The sequence below is a fragment of the Cololabis saira genome, chromosome 6 (assembly GCF_033807715.1).
Source record: "Cololabis saira isolate AMF1-May2022 chromosome 6, fColSai1.1, whole genome shotgun sequence".
Classification (NCBI taxonomy): Eukaryota; Metazoa; Chordata; class Actinopteri; order Beloniformes; family Belonidae; genus Cololabis; species Cololabis saira.
This window is the reverse complement of record NC_084592.1, coordinates 10,894,729-10,909,785: the sequence shown is the minus strand read 5'-3', so window position 1 is coordinate 10,909,785 and position 15,057 is coordinate 10,894,729. Positions and strand designations below refer to the sequence as shown.

Here is a 15,057-nt window from a genome sequence, read left to right as displayed (position 1 = left end):
CTCGGGCCCTAATAATAATAATAATAATAATAATAATAAACATCACAGATACAATAGGGTCCTCGCACTTTCAGTGCTCGGGCCCTAAATATCAAAAAGCTAAAAAAGAGAGGGTATAAACAGGCCTTTGTTCTGCCGCATCCATTAGCTTTAGAGAGTTGGGAAGTAATATCCCAACTAATGTCAATGTGACAAAAGAATGACCAGCATTTAAGTACAAAAAGGACATCCAAGGTTCATGTCAATAGAAGCAGTGACTTTGTATTTTTAATTATTCAACAGTAAATAATCTTGCCCATATTTCTATTTCTTGAAGGTGTTTCACTACTTTTATTGTTCGTCTAGGTTGATTTATATCTCCATAAATATCAGCTGGACTTGTCAGCTTTGCATACTGTACTGTCTCTGCATGCTGTAACTTATCAAACAGATGCTGGTTACGAGGACAAAACTGCTCTGCTGTTCTCCCCTGATCCTCCGGTTCCTATTAGAGCCCAATGCCAACACAGCAGTTATCGACTGCACTCCCAGCAGAATTAACAGACTGGTTCACAGCCTGAAGCAGCTGTGGCCAGATAACGTAGCAAACGACCAACTGGGCTCAGAGAGAAATATCTGCTACCAGGAGGATGCGGACAGAAACACATGGCTGTTTAATTGGAGACGTGAAGAACAAAACACATCCAACTGAGAATTAAAACAGGGAAAAGCTATTAACATGTTTTTTTCTCTCTTTTTTTTTCAAATCAGCTCAGAGGAAAATGCTAAGTCACTGCAACGGAGGATGTTGCCAAGACCGTAACTTACTGTCAGGAGTTCTTTCTGGAAGGACTTCCTCTCCTTGCTCTCCGCATTGTTGCAGTCCTCCTTCAGCCTCTCCAGCACCGATGCCACCCTCTCCGGCTCGCTGTCCAGCTCTGCACGGCAGAAATGAGTCAGGGGCAGGTTCACGTATCCCAGGGCATCAGCGAACGCCCGCCAGTTCCCAATGTTCTCCATGAGTATAGTTCTTACGGATGCGTAGATGTACGTGAGGAACTTGCAGGGCTTCAGTATTTGCTCTAATAACAAAGATGTTGTGAGGTCGGGCCCGGTGAAGTATATGGGCTTCACTTTACCGACCACGAGCACATTCTTGGCATGAACAAGGCCCATTTTGCCCTGGTAATAACCAATGTACCATTCTTTTGTCCACAACTGGCCCTTCAGCTTAATCTTCTCCTCGCTCAAAAGACCTACGAAGTCTCCTTTTTTGTACTCAAGCAAGTACTGATTTTTCGTTTGTCGGATGACGGTTTTGATTAATTTCCCAAACTTCAAGTTGTTTATTCTCTTGTCCTGGAAAACAGGGTACTTGGTGGCAACGGCAAAAGGTGACAAAAGTATCTTTCCCACTTGATTCTTCTTAAGGAATCGCCTTTGCACGGATGTCTTTGGGCCTGCTTTGGGTGGAGGAGTCGGTGTCTGGACACAAAACTGAGCCACTATACAATCCAGATCATCTTTGACTTGGATTCTTAAGGTGAAATCAGACACGTCGTCAGCGTTGCGCGAGGACATGATGTAGACCAGCCTGCTCACCTTTCCTAGTTTAACCTGGAACCCTCGGACCACTCGGGCCTGCTCGCTGGCCTTCACCTCATAGTTGGCCATGTTGGAGTAAACGCCAACACGCAGGTCCTGCGGTCTGGACAACACAAACTGGTGCTTGCCCCAGAGCTGCAGTGCAACCGGGGGGGCAGACTGCGCCTGCTTTCCAACCTCACTCACCAAGAGCGTCTTTGGGGCGCAATCGTGGCCAAACATAGCCACAACTGTCTTAAAGGAAGGGTGAATGTGTTTGGGACCGTACACTCCTAATGTGATCTTTTTGACTACGTGCTCCCAAACGGTGGAGTCCAGAGGAACGGACTGGGACTGAGCCACCACACACACATACATGCATGGCTCAAGGTTGTCCAGGCACACCTGAACTGTGTCCCCGTACATGTATGCCTGAGGAATGGGGGAGTAAGGCCCCTCTTTACAATCACTCCTCACACACAAGACCTCCGTTGTCTGCCTGCTCTCCATCTTCACCACCACGGACACTTTCATCTCCAGTGTCATGGTGGTTTTGGTCTCCATGTTGCTGAGTTTGATCTCCACCACAGGGCTTACGGTGGTGCAGCGGTCGTTGTTGAGCTCCAGCGGCGGGTCCAGCAGAGCTTTAATGGAGATCTGTTGGGTGTCCCCCGGCACCACGTGGCCCTCGGGTATGTGTATGCTAATGTTGGTGTCTGGAAGTTGGACGGCACCTCCTGAGCTGTCCAACCGACATACGATGTTGGTCTCGACCGGCTGCGTTTGGCCCCAGCCTGGGTTTTGACCCAGTGAATTCAGATCATGGCAAGACCTGGCCAACTTGCGGTGGGTGAGCCACGCTGTGCGGAAATCCTCTCGACTCTGAAACTGCTCTGGTGCTGGCGCTTTGAGCCCTCGGAAGAAACTGGAGGAGGCCTGTGGGTCGTCCGTCTGAGCCTGCAGGATGGACAGCTCGGACAGACTATAGGAGCGCTTGCTTCTAAAAAATGGGTTGTCCCTGCGCAAAGTTTGTCCCGTGCTCACAGTGGGACTGAGTGGATTCATGTTAAAAACACCACTGCCGAAACCGTTGTCAGCAATGCTGGGGGTGGAGCTGGGCACGGATGGAGAGAGGGTATCAAACAGAAGAAGGTCAACTGATTTCTCATTGCTGTTCTGATCAAGCGAGCTCTGAGGGCCTCCGTTTAAAAAAGGGTTGGTGGTGGTATGGTTTGTTGCAAAAGGATTTCCGTTTTGGAAGGTTGTTGGTTTGAGAATGACTCCCGCCCACTCTCCCAGGAGGTCCATTTCTTTGGCGGCCTCCTCATTGCCGTCTCCCAGAGTGTCAATCATCCCGCTGTCGCTGAAGGAGGAGTCTCTGCAGTTGATGGGCTGCACATAAGCTGCAGGGATGTAACCCATCTCCGTGTTGTTGTGAGCGTACCACCATTCTCCTCCTGACGAATCCAGAACGTAGAGGTGGTCGCCCTTCGAGAACTTGAGGGTGGTGAAGCTGGAGGGGCAGTAGTCTTTAATGGCAACAACTTCCTTGGCAGTGCCAAAGGAGGCAGTGGAGTCCAGTCTTAAGGCACTGGGGGAAAGCACTGCGAAAGGAAAAGAATCATGTCAGATAGAATCAGTTGAGTTTTATTTATTGATTGTAGAATAACTGGATAAAATAAAAAGAAGTATCAAGCATCTTTTTCCCAGGCAGAGCAAGTCACATCCACCAACTACCAAGCATGCTAATTACCTACTTAAGGATGAGATTACTTTGACAGCTGCAGGACACTCACCACAATGAAGGAATCGGGAGAGCCCAACCCTGGATTCACACTGAAAGCGCCATAGGCGTCCGGCTGCCATTCATTTTCTATGAAAGCACGCTACGACAGGCGTCGTAGGCCACGGAGACGTTGGAGGCGTTTGGAGCGTCAATTTGAAGTTGAGAAATCTCAACTTTATGCAAATGAGGAGGGGCGACGCCGAGCCAGCGTCCAATCACAGACCGGGATTCCCAAATCAAGAAGCCTCAATGCAGATTCTACTTTCATGTACACACACATACACTCATTAACATGCACACATGACAATAGCTGTGCACTAGCAAACTTATTTTTTGCTGACTTGACTTGCCGTTTTTACCTGAACTCTGCTCATGTGAAACACGTAACTGATGGTTTAGGAGCTGGATGGTCTGAATTATTTTATTCGCTACATCGATCCAACGCAAAATAATTAAAAACAGTGCTTATTGATCACAAAACACAGTTCAAACATTATGACCAAATCCGCTCTGACCCGGTGTGTCAGTGTTCACCGCAGACAGACTGCAGCTTCACCAGGACCAACGGCTCAGACGGTTGATGTTGATCCGCGGACCAAACTTGTTAAGGAGCATCAAACTCACTCTTATCTACGTGGAAATAATGCTGAAATATAACGAAGGCTTCCCAAAGTGTGATCCATGGTGAAACAGGAAACTGAAGATGTGCACGCTATATATAGATATATGTAGACTATATGCACTTTGTTCTTTCCAGTTCTGCAGCGCAGCTTGAAGCCCCGCCCACTGCAGGCGTCGACAGGCTTTGGCAAGCAGCGCGATGCAGGCGTCCCGAGCCTCCACAGGAATTTTTGACGCTTTCAGTGTGAATCCAGGGTAAGACTTTAACACCCCCCATATGAATGCCAAACATGAATGAGGAAATGTTTAGGAATCATTAACTTATTAATACAGTAATATGAAAACACAAGAAACTATTCCAACTTAAAGATATAAGAGTGTATGACTCTTTGGAGACCACAGAGGTGCTAGTTTTTATTTGTTGGTTGAACTCTGACCTTTGACATCAGTGAGACTGGCTTCTGACACTCCTTCACTCAGATCGATGAGCGTCCCCTCTGACTTGCAGCGAGGCAGAGACGTGTTGTTGTGGGCAGTGGTTCTGATCCGATGGGCTGCCATCTTGGGGCCCGTCACAGTGCACCCCCGCGCTCACTTCTGGCGAACCCAATGGACTTTCCGTTTAGTGTCAGAAATGTCAACAGCTGTCCATGATCTCTGAAAGACACACAAACACCACGTTGCACACTGTTAATGTATGATCTATAAACTACAGGGTTAGGCTTACTTTAAACGCTTATATTTACATTCACAAAAACATTTTATTTACTCAAAAGAATTTTTCCCAACAGACAGATGATTTATCTGATTGTTAACACCAGAACAGAACAGCTCATATGTCAGAAAATTGTTTTCAGAGAATACTGCCAGATGTGATGGAAATAAAAATAGTGTGATATATCAGTCTCAGTAAAGACATGTAGTTAAATGCATTAAACTGCTGAGAGAGTACGGTACCGCTCCAAATAAATATGCTCTGCTTTTTATTGCACGGCAACACTTTTAATGTGACTGACTTCACTTTATGACTCGAACTGACAGAAACAACAAAAAACCACATAACACAAAAAAAAAAAACATAAATGATGCACATTATCAGTTCTCCTGCAGAGAATGCTCTAAAACTGTAAAAGGTTAAGGCTGCTTATCTTCCATATCCTCCCCGTGGTTTATAAATTCTCCAAAAGACCAAAACAGACAGTCTTTAGCGCATCTCGAAACTGTGAAACATTCCTGCTCTCTCTGGAGCTGTCAGCTCCAGTTTCACTGCTTCCTTCACGAGATAAGTCTTCAGTAGAAGCTCTTTGTATAGTTTCCATGTACTTCTTCAAGTTCTTTTAAGGAAAATTACATCGATTTTTAAACATGAGCTCATTGTTTTTATTGCTTAGTGTCTAAATGAATAATGGGGGAGAAAATGTTTGCGATCAAGTTTAAAAATACAGCATTTTTCATTAAACAGCTGCTCACTGCAGGGAGGAACTGGTGTGTTTGTTCTGGGTTTATTTTAAGAGCTGGACTGCTGATCTAACAAGGTTTCGGAAGGGCCTGAAGAGGTTTGAAACAATTCCTTATTTGAAATTCTTCCAAAAGCTACTTACTTTACCTGCTCTAAAAATTAAGAATATTTTCCTAAATACAATTTCAGTGAAAACGATTGCAGAGAACTGTCATGTGCAGTTTCAAAATGCACATCTCCCAGTTCATGTTGAATAGAAAAATGAACCATTGTTAATCGTTTCTGCACAGCAATGGATAACAGATGGTTGTTACTCTTACGAAAAACAGATCATATTGTTGCAATATCTTTTCAAATGATCTGATTGGATCTGTAGTTCCAGACATCTTCCCTGTAGCTGCGTGTGTCCCTGTGGTAAAACATAAGCAACAGCAGATGTTGGTCAGTGGTTCACAGCAGCCTGAGAGATACCAGGGTTCTACCTCAATTCATAATTCATAACAGCATGTCGGCTTGTGAGAGAGACGTGCTGCACAGAGGAGGAGGCTGCAGATTGTTTACTACACAACACACATGACACACTTCTGCAGCAGCTGATCAACACTTCTGCTAACAACTTCCACTCAACTCTGAGAAGTTGTGCATCCAAACTCTCAGGGATGGTTCCGCTCATCAACATCTGGGGACGTACAATGCATGTTTAACATGTTGACTCTTAGGAATCTGAGTCTATTTCCTGCTTTTTATGACAGTTTCTGAATCACTTTGTTCCACTTTAGGAAAACAGAACAATGTGATGCTGCAGTCACATTACAGTAGGTGCTGTTGTTCCAGTCGTAAATATAATCTGCACACACACACACACACACACACATACATGCACAAAGCAGTTGAAACAAACAGAAGCTCAGCTCCGTGTTCTCCTTTTTAAGTGTTTTGTGTCATTTGCAAAACAAGAACTCACCGTGGTATAACTTCCCACTGTCTCTTGTTGACATTTAGCTCTTCATGGGAAATATCCTCTTAGCTTTTAAAACTGTAAACAGCCCATTTGGAGCTGAATTATTATTTTGGCATATAGGACCTGCCGCATCAGCTACTTTACGTACAACATTCTGCGTAAACTTCCATGCTAAGTGCCAGAACCTTATTAGACAATGAAATCAGCACTATTGTCCAAAATCAGTTCTTTGATGAATCTGCATCCACTTAAGAGTTGGCAGAGACATAACCAGAGCCTGAATGTTAACTGAACCTTCATTAATCTTATAAAAGTTTAATGTAGTTTGTTTTATAGCGTTGTGATCCATCTGTGCTCCAAAACAATTCCTCCTCTTTAGTGTTGTGGGGGATGGAAGCTGTCCCTGCTGTCGATGGAGGGGTGGGTTACATCTTGGACCTGGACCGAACACCAGACCATCACAGGGTCCGAGATGTAACCCACCCCTCCACTGATAGCTGAGACACACACACACCTGTCTGTCACACACACACGCCGACGATCAAATGAGAAGCTATTCATAATTCATGTAGCATGTGGTTCTCTGGAGTACCACGATAAAAGCCACACTCCCAGGGAGAAACGGAGAAAACCCAGCAAACCACCAAGTGAAGAAGTGCCAACCACGTCAACAGTGTCAGCAGAGCTGTCATAACAGTTCTACTTGTGTTTTCTGCAGTGTTTTGTGGTAGTAGCGGGCAGCTCCTCGTTCTTTACTAATGTTGGAAAAACATATTTACTAAGTTAATGATTATTTATATTTATAGTACACATTTACTATGTGTTACTGTTGTTTTCTGTCATCTACATATTAAAGGAAATGTGCTGTTTTTTTAAAAGCAAAAATTTATGAGGCCCTGAATGTCGTGTCGGGACATTTTTTTCTTAAGCATTTGTTTGTGCTTTATTGCCTGAAATTTATCTACGCCCCAACAGCAAACCATGAATTACATGCTCTCGAGTCCAAACAAAGATTATTGATCACCTTGGCTGGTCTAGTGCCAGGCACCTGCTTTCACCATCTAATCAACGCGTGTGACCAAAGCAAAGCTGTTGGGCCGTTGGGTCGTATATTAAACTCAGGTCTTAAAAAAGGGGGGGTTGTACTTTTTACATTGTACTTTTTTTTATCTTGCTAACTTACTGGTTTTTTAAACTTTTTCTTACCTTTAATGAAACGTGTATCAGAAATTGGTCAAACTACTGCAGAGATAACGCACCACAACACATTTTCTTTGCATGCCTTTACAGCGGCGATAGTAGCACCTTGATTGATGGGGGGCGGGGTCAGGCCCTCACCTGGCTCCACCCCTCTCAGCAAGGCATGCACCTTTTGAAATTGGAGTGACAGTTTAGTGCAACCTGCCTCTGAGGTACAGTGAATGTAAGATGATGTAAGCTGGAGAGTGAAGGAGAAGACAAGAACCAGGGATGATTCTGTTCAGAGTTGGGTGTGTGATGTCACAGAGCCCAGCAAATCCAAAATACTGTATTTCCAGGCTCAGGCATGGCCTCAGGAAGAACAATTTTCTAAGACGAGCTCTGCAAGTGGGCATCCAAAATCCAATATCTGTCATTCAGAGAGTCTGCAATAAAACTTCTACTGCTATAAACCAGTTTTTATCTGCATCAAGAAAATGTACCAATCAGCTGTTTTTTTTCATGATTTTAAAAACTAAACAGTACAATCCAGTATTTGAAAGTTGTCTGTGTTTCTTGTCTACAACATCAGTGTTCTGGTTCACTTTTGTCACTCTCACAGCTTTTGCTACCCTCCTGCGGACCACACTTACAGAAACTACTGCTGGTAAATCAATTTCGAATGAACATCAGAAATTCTCCAAAAATCGGCTGGACTTTTCTTTTGCCTGCCCCTTCACACCTGTACTTTACAGGGAGATATCCAGTGTTCATCCCTTTCACAACTGGCTACATGCCAGAGTAGTGCCTGAGTAAGATGCATGGGGCTTCCTGTGAGCTAAGTTTCCAATTTTACTTAATTAGCTTTAAATTAAACAGGCCTGGATAAGGAAATTGCAAAATGTATTCCCTCTGGCACACAAAGGTACATTTTTTTTAAAACTAACAAACAAAAAATTGAAAAATGAAACATCCTTCCTATCAGCAGTGCGTGAGCTGTTTGAAAACAAGCAAGAAAAAGTGGTCAAATAGACAATTTTTCCTCTGGGGGCCTGTTTGTTTAATGTCTCAAACTTTATCAGTTTTTCATGCGTGCTGGTCACACAGGCATGAGAAGTGGACACGGAAGAACAGGTGTGGCAGTACCTTTGCCAGACTTGGGGGGGGAAAGGTTTTCACTGCAGTTATTAACACAGTATTAATGTTTGATTAAGTTTACAAGACTGCAAAATTCAATACAAGTATTGTATAATAATAAGCATCGTGGCTGATGCACGCTATTGATTTGTTGATGCTGTCAATGATTAAGTGTACAAATATCTCTTATTACTGAGTGGTTTGGAAGTGTAAATGGTGTGATTTTTGTGCCGTTTATTATTTGGATGTATCTATTTATGTTGGGTTATTGTGACATTCCACCACGGCACCTCATATTCATATGGTCCCCCCACAGTTGTGACTGGTCACTACAATGGACAGCTATTAAAAACCTTATACACTAAGCCTAATAAATAAGCAGCTTTGGATGGTTTATTTGCGGACAGGTATTTGGTATAGCGCTGTCAATAAGATTGTAAAAAAGTAATCTGCAAGCCAGCAGAACACTGCACACCCTCCCTCAATGTAAAAATTAACTGCATTATTCACATATGCACTCAATCAGTCATTTTTCAAACCTACTTGTCAGCTGAATGAACCCACACCACAGTGAATCTGGATGGGCCAGACGTTTCTGCTCCCACATGCAGCCAGAAAAACCCATGAAAATGTCACGGCTGCAGTGCATTCGTGAATGAGGATGCAGAAATATTAATCAGGACCTGGTGGAGGTCCAAAGCATAGATATAGATAAAAGAAATTTAGAGTACTCAAACCCTCCCGGAGACAACAGATGCACTCCAGTGATCATGCTGCTCAATTAACAGAGCTTTTCACAGACCTATCATAAACATTTATGTATTTCCCTGGGGGTATGGCTCTGTGGTTGTTCATCACTGGGACATTAAAGGGGCCTATCTATTGTTAATGTCATTCATTTCAACTTAGTTTTTTATGCAAAATAAATAATCTGAAAAAGGCCTGGGTGTAGAACAGTCAAATAAATGGAAACCATCTCTCAATTTTTAGGACTGACAGAAACGGATACTTCGTGACAGCTGGTGATCCATCACTGGCACCCAGAATGATGATTATCTCTTATTCACAATATACCAAGGTGGCTTTCCAGAGCCTGTCGGCAAATGTGTTGTTTTTATATTACTTCTACCACTCCAGAGAGGGTCCTCTGCAGGAATATCTGGTATTTCTGGAGTGAAAGCCAAAAAACCTCACTGGGGTACATTACCTTTTAAATCCTCTGAGGTCTGAGGAGGGAATAATGTTTACAGTTTTACAGTGAACTGATTTTCAACCAACCAGTTTATTTGAGCTTTTCCTTGTATTAATGTATGGATCTTAAATAGGTCTGATATCAGTGTTTTTTCTTGAACAGTTTATATTCTTGTTGTCTAATTGGTTTATCATCCATTAAACTCCATAATACCTGTACCTTGAACTCAGCTTTGATCCAGATATATCTGTATAACATTTAGCAATCCATGTAAGCCGAACCCTGGAGGCAGCTCTGTCACTGTTGGCTGAAAGCTAATCTTAGTAGTTTGCTCAACAGCATGATGTCTGGATCCCATCTCTTTGAAGCTGGGAGGAGGCCAGCGAGATGCATGGATGAGGATAGGTCAGACATAAACCCTGGGTGGTCTGCAGCAGTGGCAGATATCCAAGCGTCAGCCTGACCACCCTGTACGGTTTAAAAGACGTGAAGAACAATGGTGGGTGGGAAGCTTCGGGCATGTAAATCGGAGAAAGCACAAGAAAACTCTGACGTAAATCGCCACATGTTGCCTGGTACTAAGGCAGTTGGAGAGGCGATAATGAGGCCAGGCCAGCTTCTCTCTTCAAGGAATGTAGAGAACTCCCTCCCGAGTTCCCTCATAAAAGATTTGTTTTTACGAGTTTAATCATTTGACTACAGACTTTCAAGACCTGTTGAATTAGCATAACTGAATACGTCTCACAGAGGGATTGTGAAGTGGATGGGTCTAGATTTACTGAATTGCCGAAAACAGCAACACAGACACAAGACAACTGCACAGGACGGCCTTCCAGACCATCATAGACATAACTACAATTATGTATTCCTTTGTTTTGTAAAATCTTATCTTAAAATGAATGAAATGTGAAGATACAGACATCAAAGAATCAAGACTCAAGATGAATGAGACCAGAAATATGTCTTCACTCATTTATTACCTATTAATTCATGTGGTTCGACTGATTGGATTTTTCAGACTTTCTAGGAATTTTGTTGCCTAAAAATGGGCCTTTTCTGAGTCTGAATTTCACTTTCACAAACTAATTTTTCAGGTGGATTCACAACCACATTATTTGAGCAGCTCATCCTTGTATTTCTTTAATTTAGTTGTTTTTTTAGCTCTTAAACCAGGAAAACAACCACAAGCATCCACAAGAGCAGGCATAGTGAGTATGTTTTAGCTTTTCATAGGGCAATAATACAACTTCTGTACATTTAAGACGATGTTTAAATATAAATCCGGTATCTTGTCCTCTCTGGGGTCCTTCACTAAAGTTAGGGTTATATTGGTGGGTTTTGTAAAGTGTCCTGGTTCAAACATAATTCTCCTGTTTGTCTGGAGATATATTTCTAAATACATTGGCACCTTTGCTTTGGGGCTGCAGCAATGAATTTTTCTAACTGCTCGAGCTCTCCTCTTCTGCCTGTCCCCTCAGTTACCTCAGTGGATCATAGAAATAATTTAGTACTTTTTAAATTCTTTCTGAGGGGTTGCATTCTGCAGCGTGCAGAGAAAAAAGTGTCCAGTCCAGGAAGGTGCCGGATTTTATGTAGCTATTACCTTTTCACATTGTTATGGGATCTTACACCATGGTGGAAACACACAAAACCAAATTTGTGGACAAAGACTTGAAGGCTCAGCTCCATAAAACAGACTTTTGATGCATCATTTCATGCTTCTTTGGAACCAATCAAGCACAGCCAAGTAATTTGAGTCAAATAAGTCACAAAAAGATGTGACACACAAATCCGACAGTTGGCTGTCAGAAACATTGAAGAGTGTCGGTGACCGTCTCTGACTGATCACTCTGATAGGCTGTTTAAATCAGTGAATGAACACGATGCTGATTTTAACAGTGTTGTTTTTGATTGCATCAAGCTTCAATTATTAATAACAGCATAAAATACAAATTAAACCACATAGGCAGCTCCTTTACATTAATATGCAAGTTTAAGAGTGATATAAATCAGAGGTGCAAGATTGCCATTTTCTGGCCAATACCTCTTCCAATTTTCAAAATGTAATCGGGGACACACAATAAAATACAATAATTAGCTAGTGAAAAACAGCAGAGCCTACCGGCACATTTCCATAATGTACTTAATGACCATGAAAATAAATGACTAATTAAATAAATAAAAGGATCTGTCATTACTCAAAGCTTGACGCACTTACTGACATCCCAAAAGACGTAATTTCTCTGAGCTGTTAATATGTATTAATTGATTAAAAAAAAAGTTGGATTTACCGAAGCCAATATCTATAGTTACTGATCACCAGTTCGGACTGATCGACGGAAAATCAGGTGATTCCAACCAATCAATCAGTCGGTCTCTCAGTCAAAACATATTAAAACATGCCGAACAGAGCTGGGTTCACTTTGGGTGCTTAAGTAATGCTGCAGTGTCTTCTTGATTTCCCACATAAGACAATCTGGAGACTGCTATCTTCAACACAGAAGAGCTATAGCCTTTTACAGAGTCATTGTCTGTTTTTTTGCAAATGGATTTCATCTCTGTGAACAATTCAAGTGTTACCTTATTGCCCAGACGCAGACCACTTGATGAGACACAGTGGTAAGGCTTTCATTACCACTAAGTTGTAAAGGCGTGTTGAATATAAAAACTTAATACCGAGGAAACGCATTACTGGTCCTGCAAATAATGCAAAATATAAGAAACACAGCTACAAATAAGTCATTCAGTGTCTTATTTAAGCCACTTGAAGCAACGCTGCCATTGCTCTACTGGTTAGGTCCCATAGTTACACTGCACCTATCATCCAGTCCTAACGTGACAAGGCTGTCCAGAGTTAGTGGCAGAGACCTATTGAGGAAGTTTTGTCATCGGTCCCGCTATCATGTTGTTGAGTGCACACACAGCATCCCGTGTTTTGAGTAAGGAGTATATTTCCCCTTGTCACGGTGGTACAGTTACCCAGGACGGACACTGTTTCTGCATTGTCATCAACAAACACTAGTGTTCCCACTCCACTGGCAGCCATTCATGCTGAGCCATAACACCGTATCCACTGTCTGTTGTACGATGTGGTACGCTATGCTTTCCTCTCCATACTTTTCTCGTTATTCTGATACACGTTTTTTTTGTTTTTGTTTGTTTGTTTTGTCTGTACCAACAATCTGAGTCCAGATTCTCGCCAAGTGGGTTTTCCTGTTCTTGAAGGCTACCATTGGTTTCAGACCTTGCTGTGCACCTTCTGTTTTTGCATCCATGACGGAGTCTGTTGATTGCAATTATATTCAGTTTAGTTGTGTTTACTGGTCTTTGAGGCTTACCCGTACTTTCTAATTTTAAGAATGTATAAAACTGTGGATTTGACTCCACCAAAGTGTTTTACTATCTCTCTTACAGATGAGTTCCTTCACTTACATTGAGATCTCCTTGGATTTCATTTTGACAACTCCAGTCCAACACCTGCTAAATGTCAACTTCAGACGCAATATCAACTCAAGATCATTTATCTGCCTCATTCTTCTTTAAGTAATGAGGAAATGGAGCAAACCTGGCCCAATAACCTACTTTCAGTCAAATGTATTTGTCCAAATACTTCTAAGCCCATGAAAATTGAGTTACTTTGCTTAAAATGGCTGTAATTATTAAATGGTCCATGAAATATTTTTGTGAAACCTTTTATTTAATTTAACTGAAAGTCTATACTTTGATCAATAGCTTAATTGTTCAATATCTAATCTACTGTGTTTTATAAAGGTTAAATCTAAAAAATACTGTGTCATTATCCAAGTACTTCTGGGCCTAACTGGAATGATGCTAAACTGAGCTTTTTTCTTGCTCTTTTGTTTGTGAAGGTCAGAAATAAAACAGACTGGAATTTTGAATTTCTTTAATTCCAATATGTCACAGCCGTTTTAATCCCTGCGTTACCTCTAACATTGCACATTAGAAACCTTTGACGACTGACATTCCTGATCCATTTAACAAGACACTAAAGAATATTGTGGGAATCCCTAATCAAATGGATATTTCAGCAGAAGAATTCACCCCCACCACACTGTAAAAACAGAGCACGAACAACTGAAAAGAGACCAGACAGCCGGCTCTCCAGCTCCCATTCCGATCCCATATCTCTGGGATCTGCTGAAACCAGTCCGATGAAGGCTGATGATGAAGGAAAATAAATGTCATATTTTCATGACAACACCTATGACACAATATATATATATATATATATATAAAATCTCTTCAACAATATCTATTTTCTACTTGGTTTAACACTTTAAGTCACAACTTCATCATAGCACAAGGAAGAAAATAAATGTAATAGGCTCCTAATTGTCTAATAAATCCCGGTTCATTAAACCGCTTTGCAGGCAGCTACAAAATCATTTGTTCATATCTTTTGTTTGCTGCTTCACTACAGAGTTGTTAAATGCTGCAGGACCACCATCAGCCCACTTAACCCATAGAAAGTGGAATTGCCCTCCAGACACGAGCACAGGAACCTTCACATGTTGCATCAAGGCTACCTGGGTTAAAGCCGAGCCAGCCTGCGGAGTTAAATGCTCCTTCAGACGGATAAGACTCTCCCAACATGAACTAAAGCTTTGAATAGAAAATCAAAATGACATCTGTCATTCTTAAATCTCTGTTGTCATTTCCTCTGAGCTGACCCCGTTGAGACGCCATCAACTGATTTCCACACTTCACCGGCTCAACCATAGAGGAACCAGCTATCAGCAGAAAATAAAAAAGAAGAACGATTACATCCCTCACCCTTTCCTTCACAGTCCCCAAAGAGGAAGTCCGCCAAGAGGTTGTCATCCGTGCCACTCCTTTCATTCAGCCATCTACTTCCTGTAGGGTGGATGTCCCCCAGGAGAAGGCTGGTGGCAAATGGTTTTTTATTACAGATTCACAGGGAGAACACAAAGCGCCTTTGAACGGCTGAAGCGGCACGGCGAGCAATAACTTTCATCTAGCGCTTGAAGTTTTTAAACATTGTGTTCTCACGACAGGCTTTGGTTATGAAATGTGTCTTTCATGTTTCTACTTTCTCGGTTTTTTGTGCTCTTTAAGTTTATAACAGCTTTGAGGGTTAAAAAATCCTTAAGAACTAACAAACTTTGTTCCAATTTGTC

The 15,057-nt window shown here is 42.2% G+C and overlaps 1 protein-coding gene across 2 annotated transcripts in view; it reads right to left on the bottom strand.

The window, feature by feature from the left end:
* Positions 1 to 15,057, bottom strand: part of LOC133445812 (SH3 domain-binding protein 4) — a 73,265-nt gene that overhangs the window by 34,173 nt on the left and 24,035 nt on the right. The window contains exons 2-4 of one of the 2 annotated variants that reach the window (XR_009782788.1): positions 4,408 to 4,627; positions 1,015 to 3,167; positions 808 to 917 (exon numbers count right to left, since the gene is read on the bottom strand). Coding sequence is in view for 1 of the 2 variants with exons in the window: in XM_061723274.1 (XP_061579258.1) it covers positions 808 to 3,167; positions 4,408 to 4,531 (2,484 nt within the window). In the remaining variant the exon portion in view is untranslated. Of the gene's footprint in view, positions 1 to 807; positions 3,168 to 4,407; positions 4,628 to 15,057 lie in introns of both variants that reach the window. The other variant, XM_061723274.1, reaches the window with a different exon arrangement.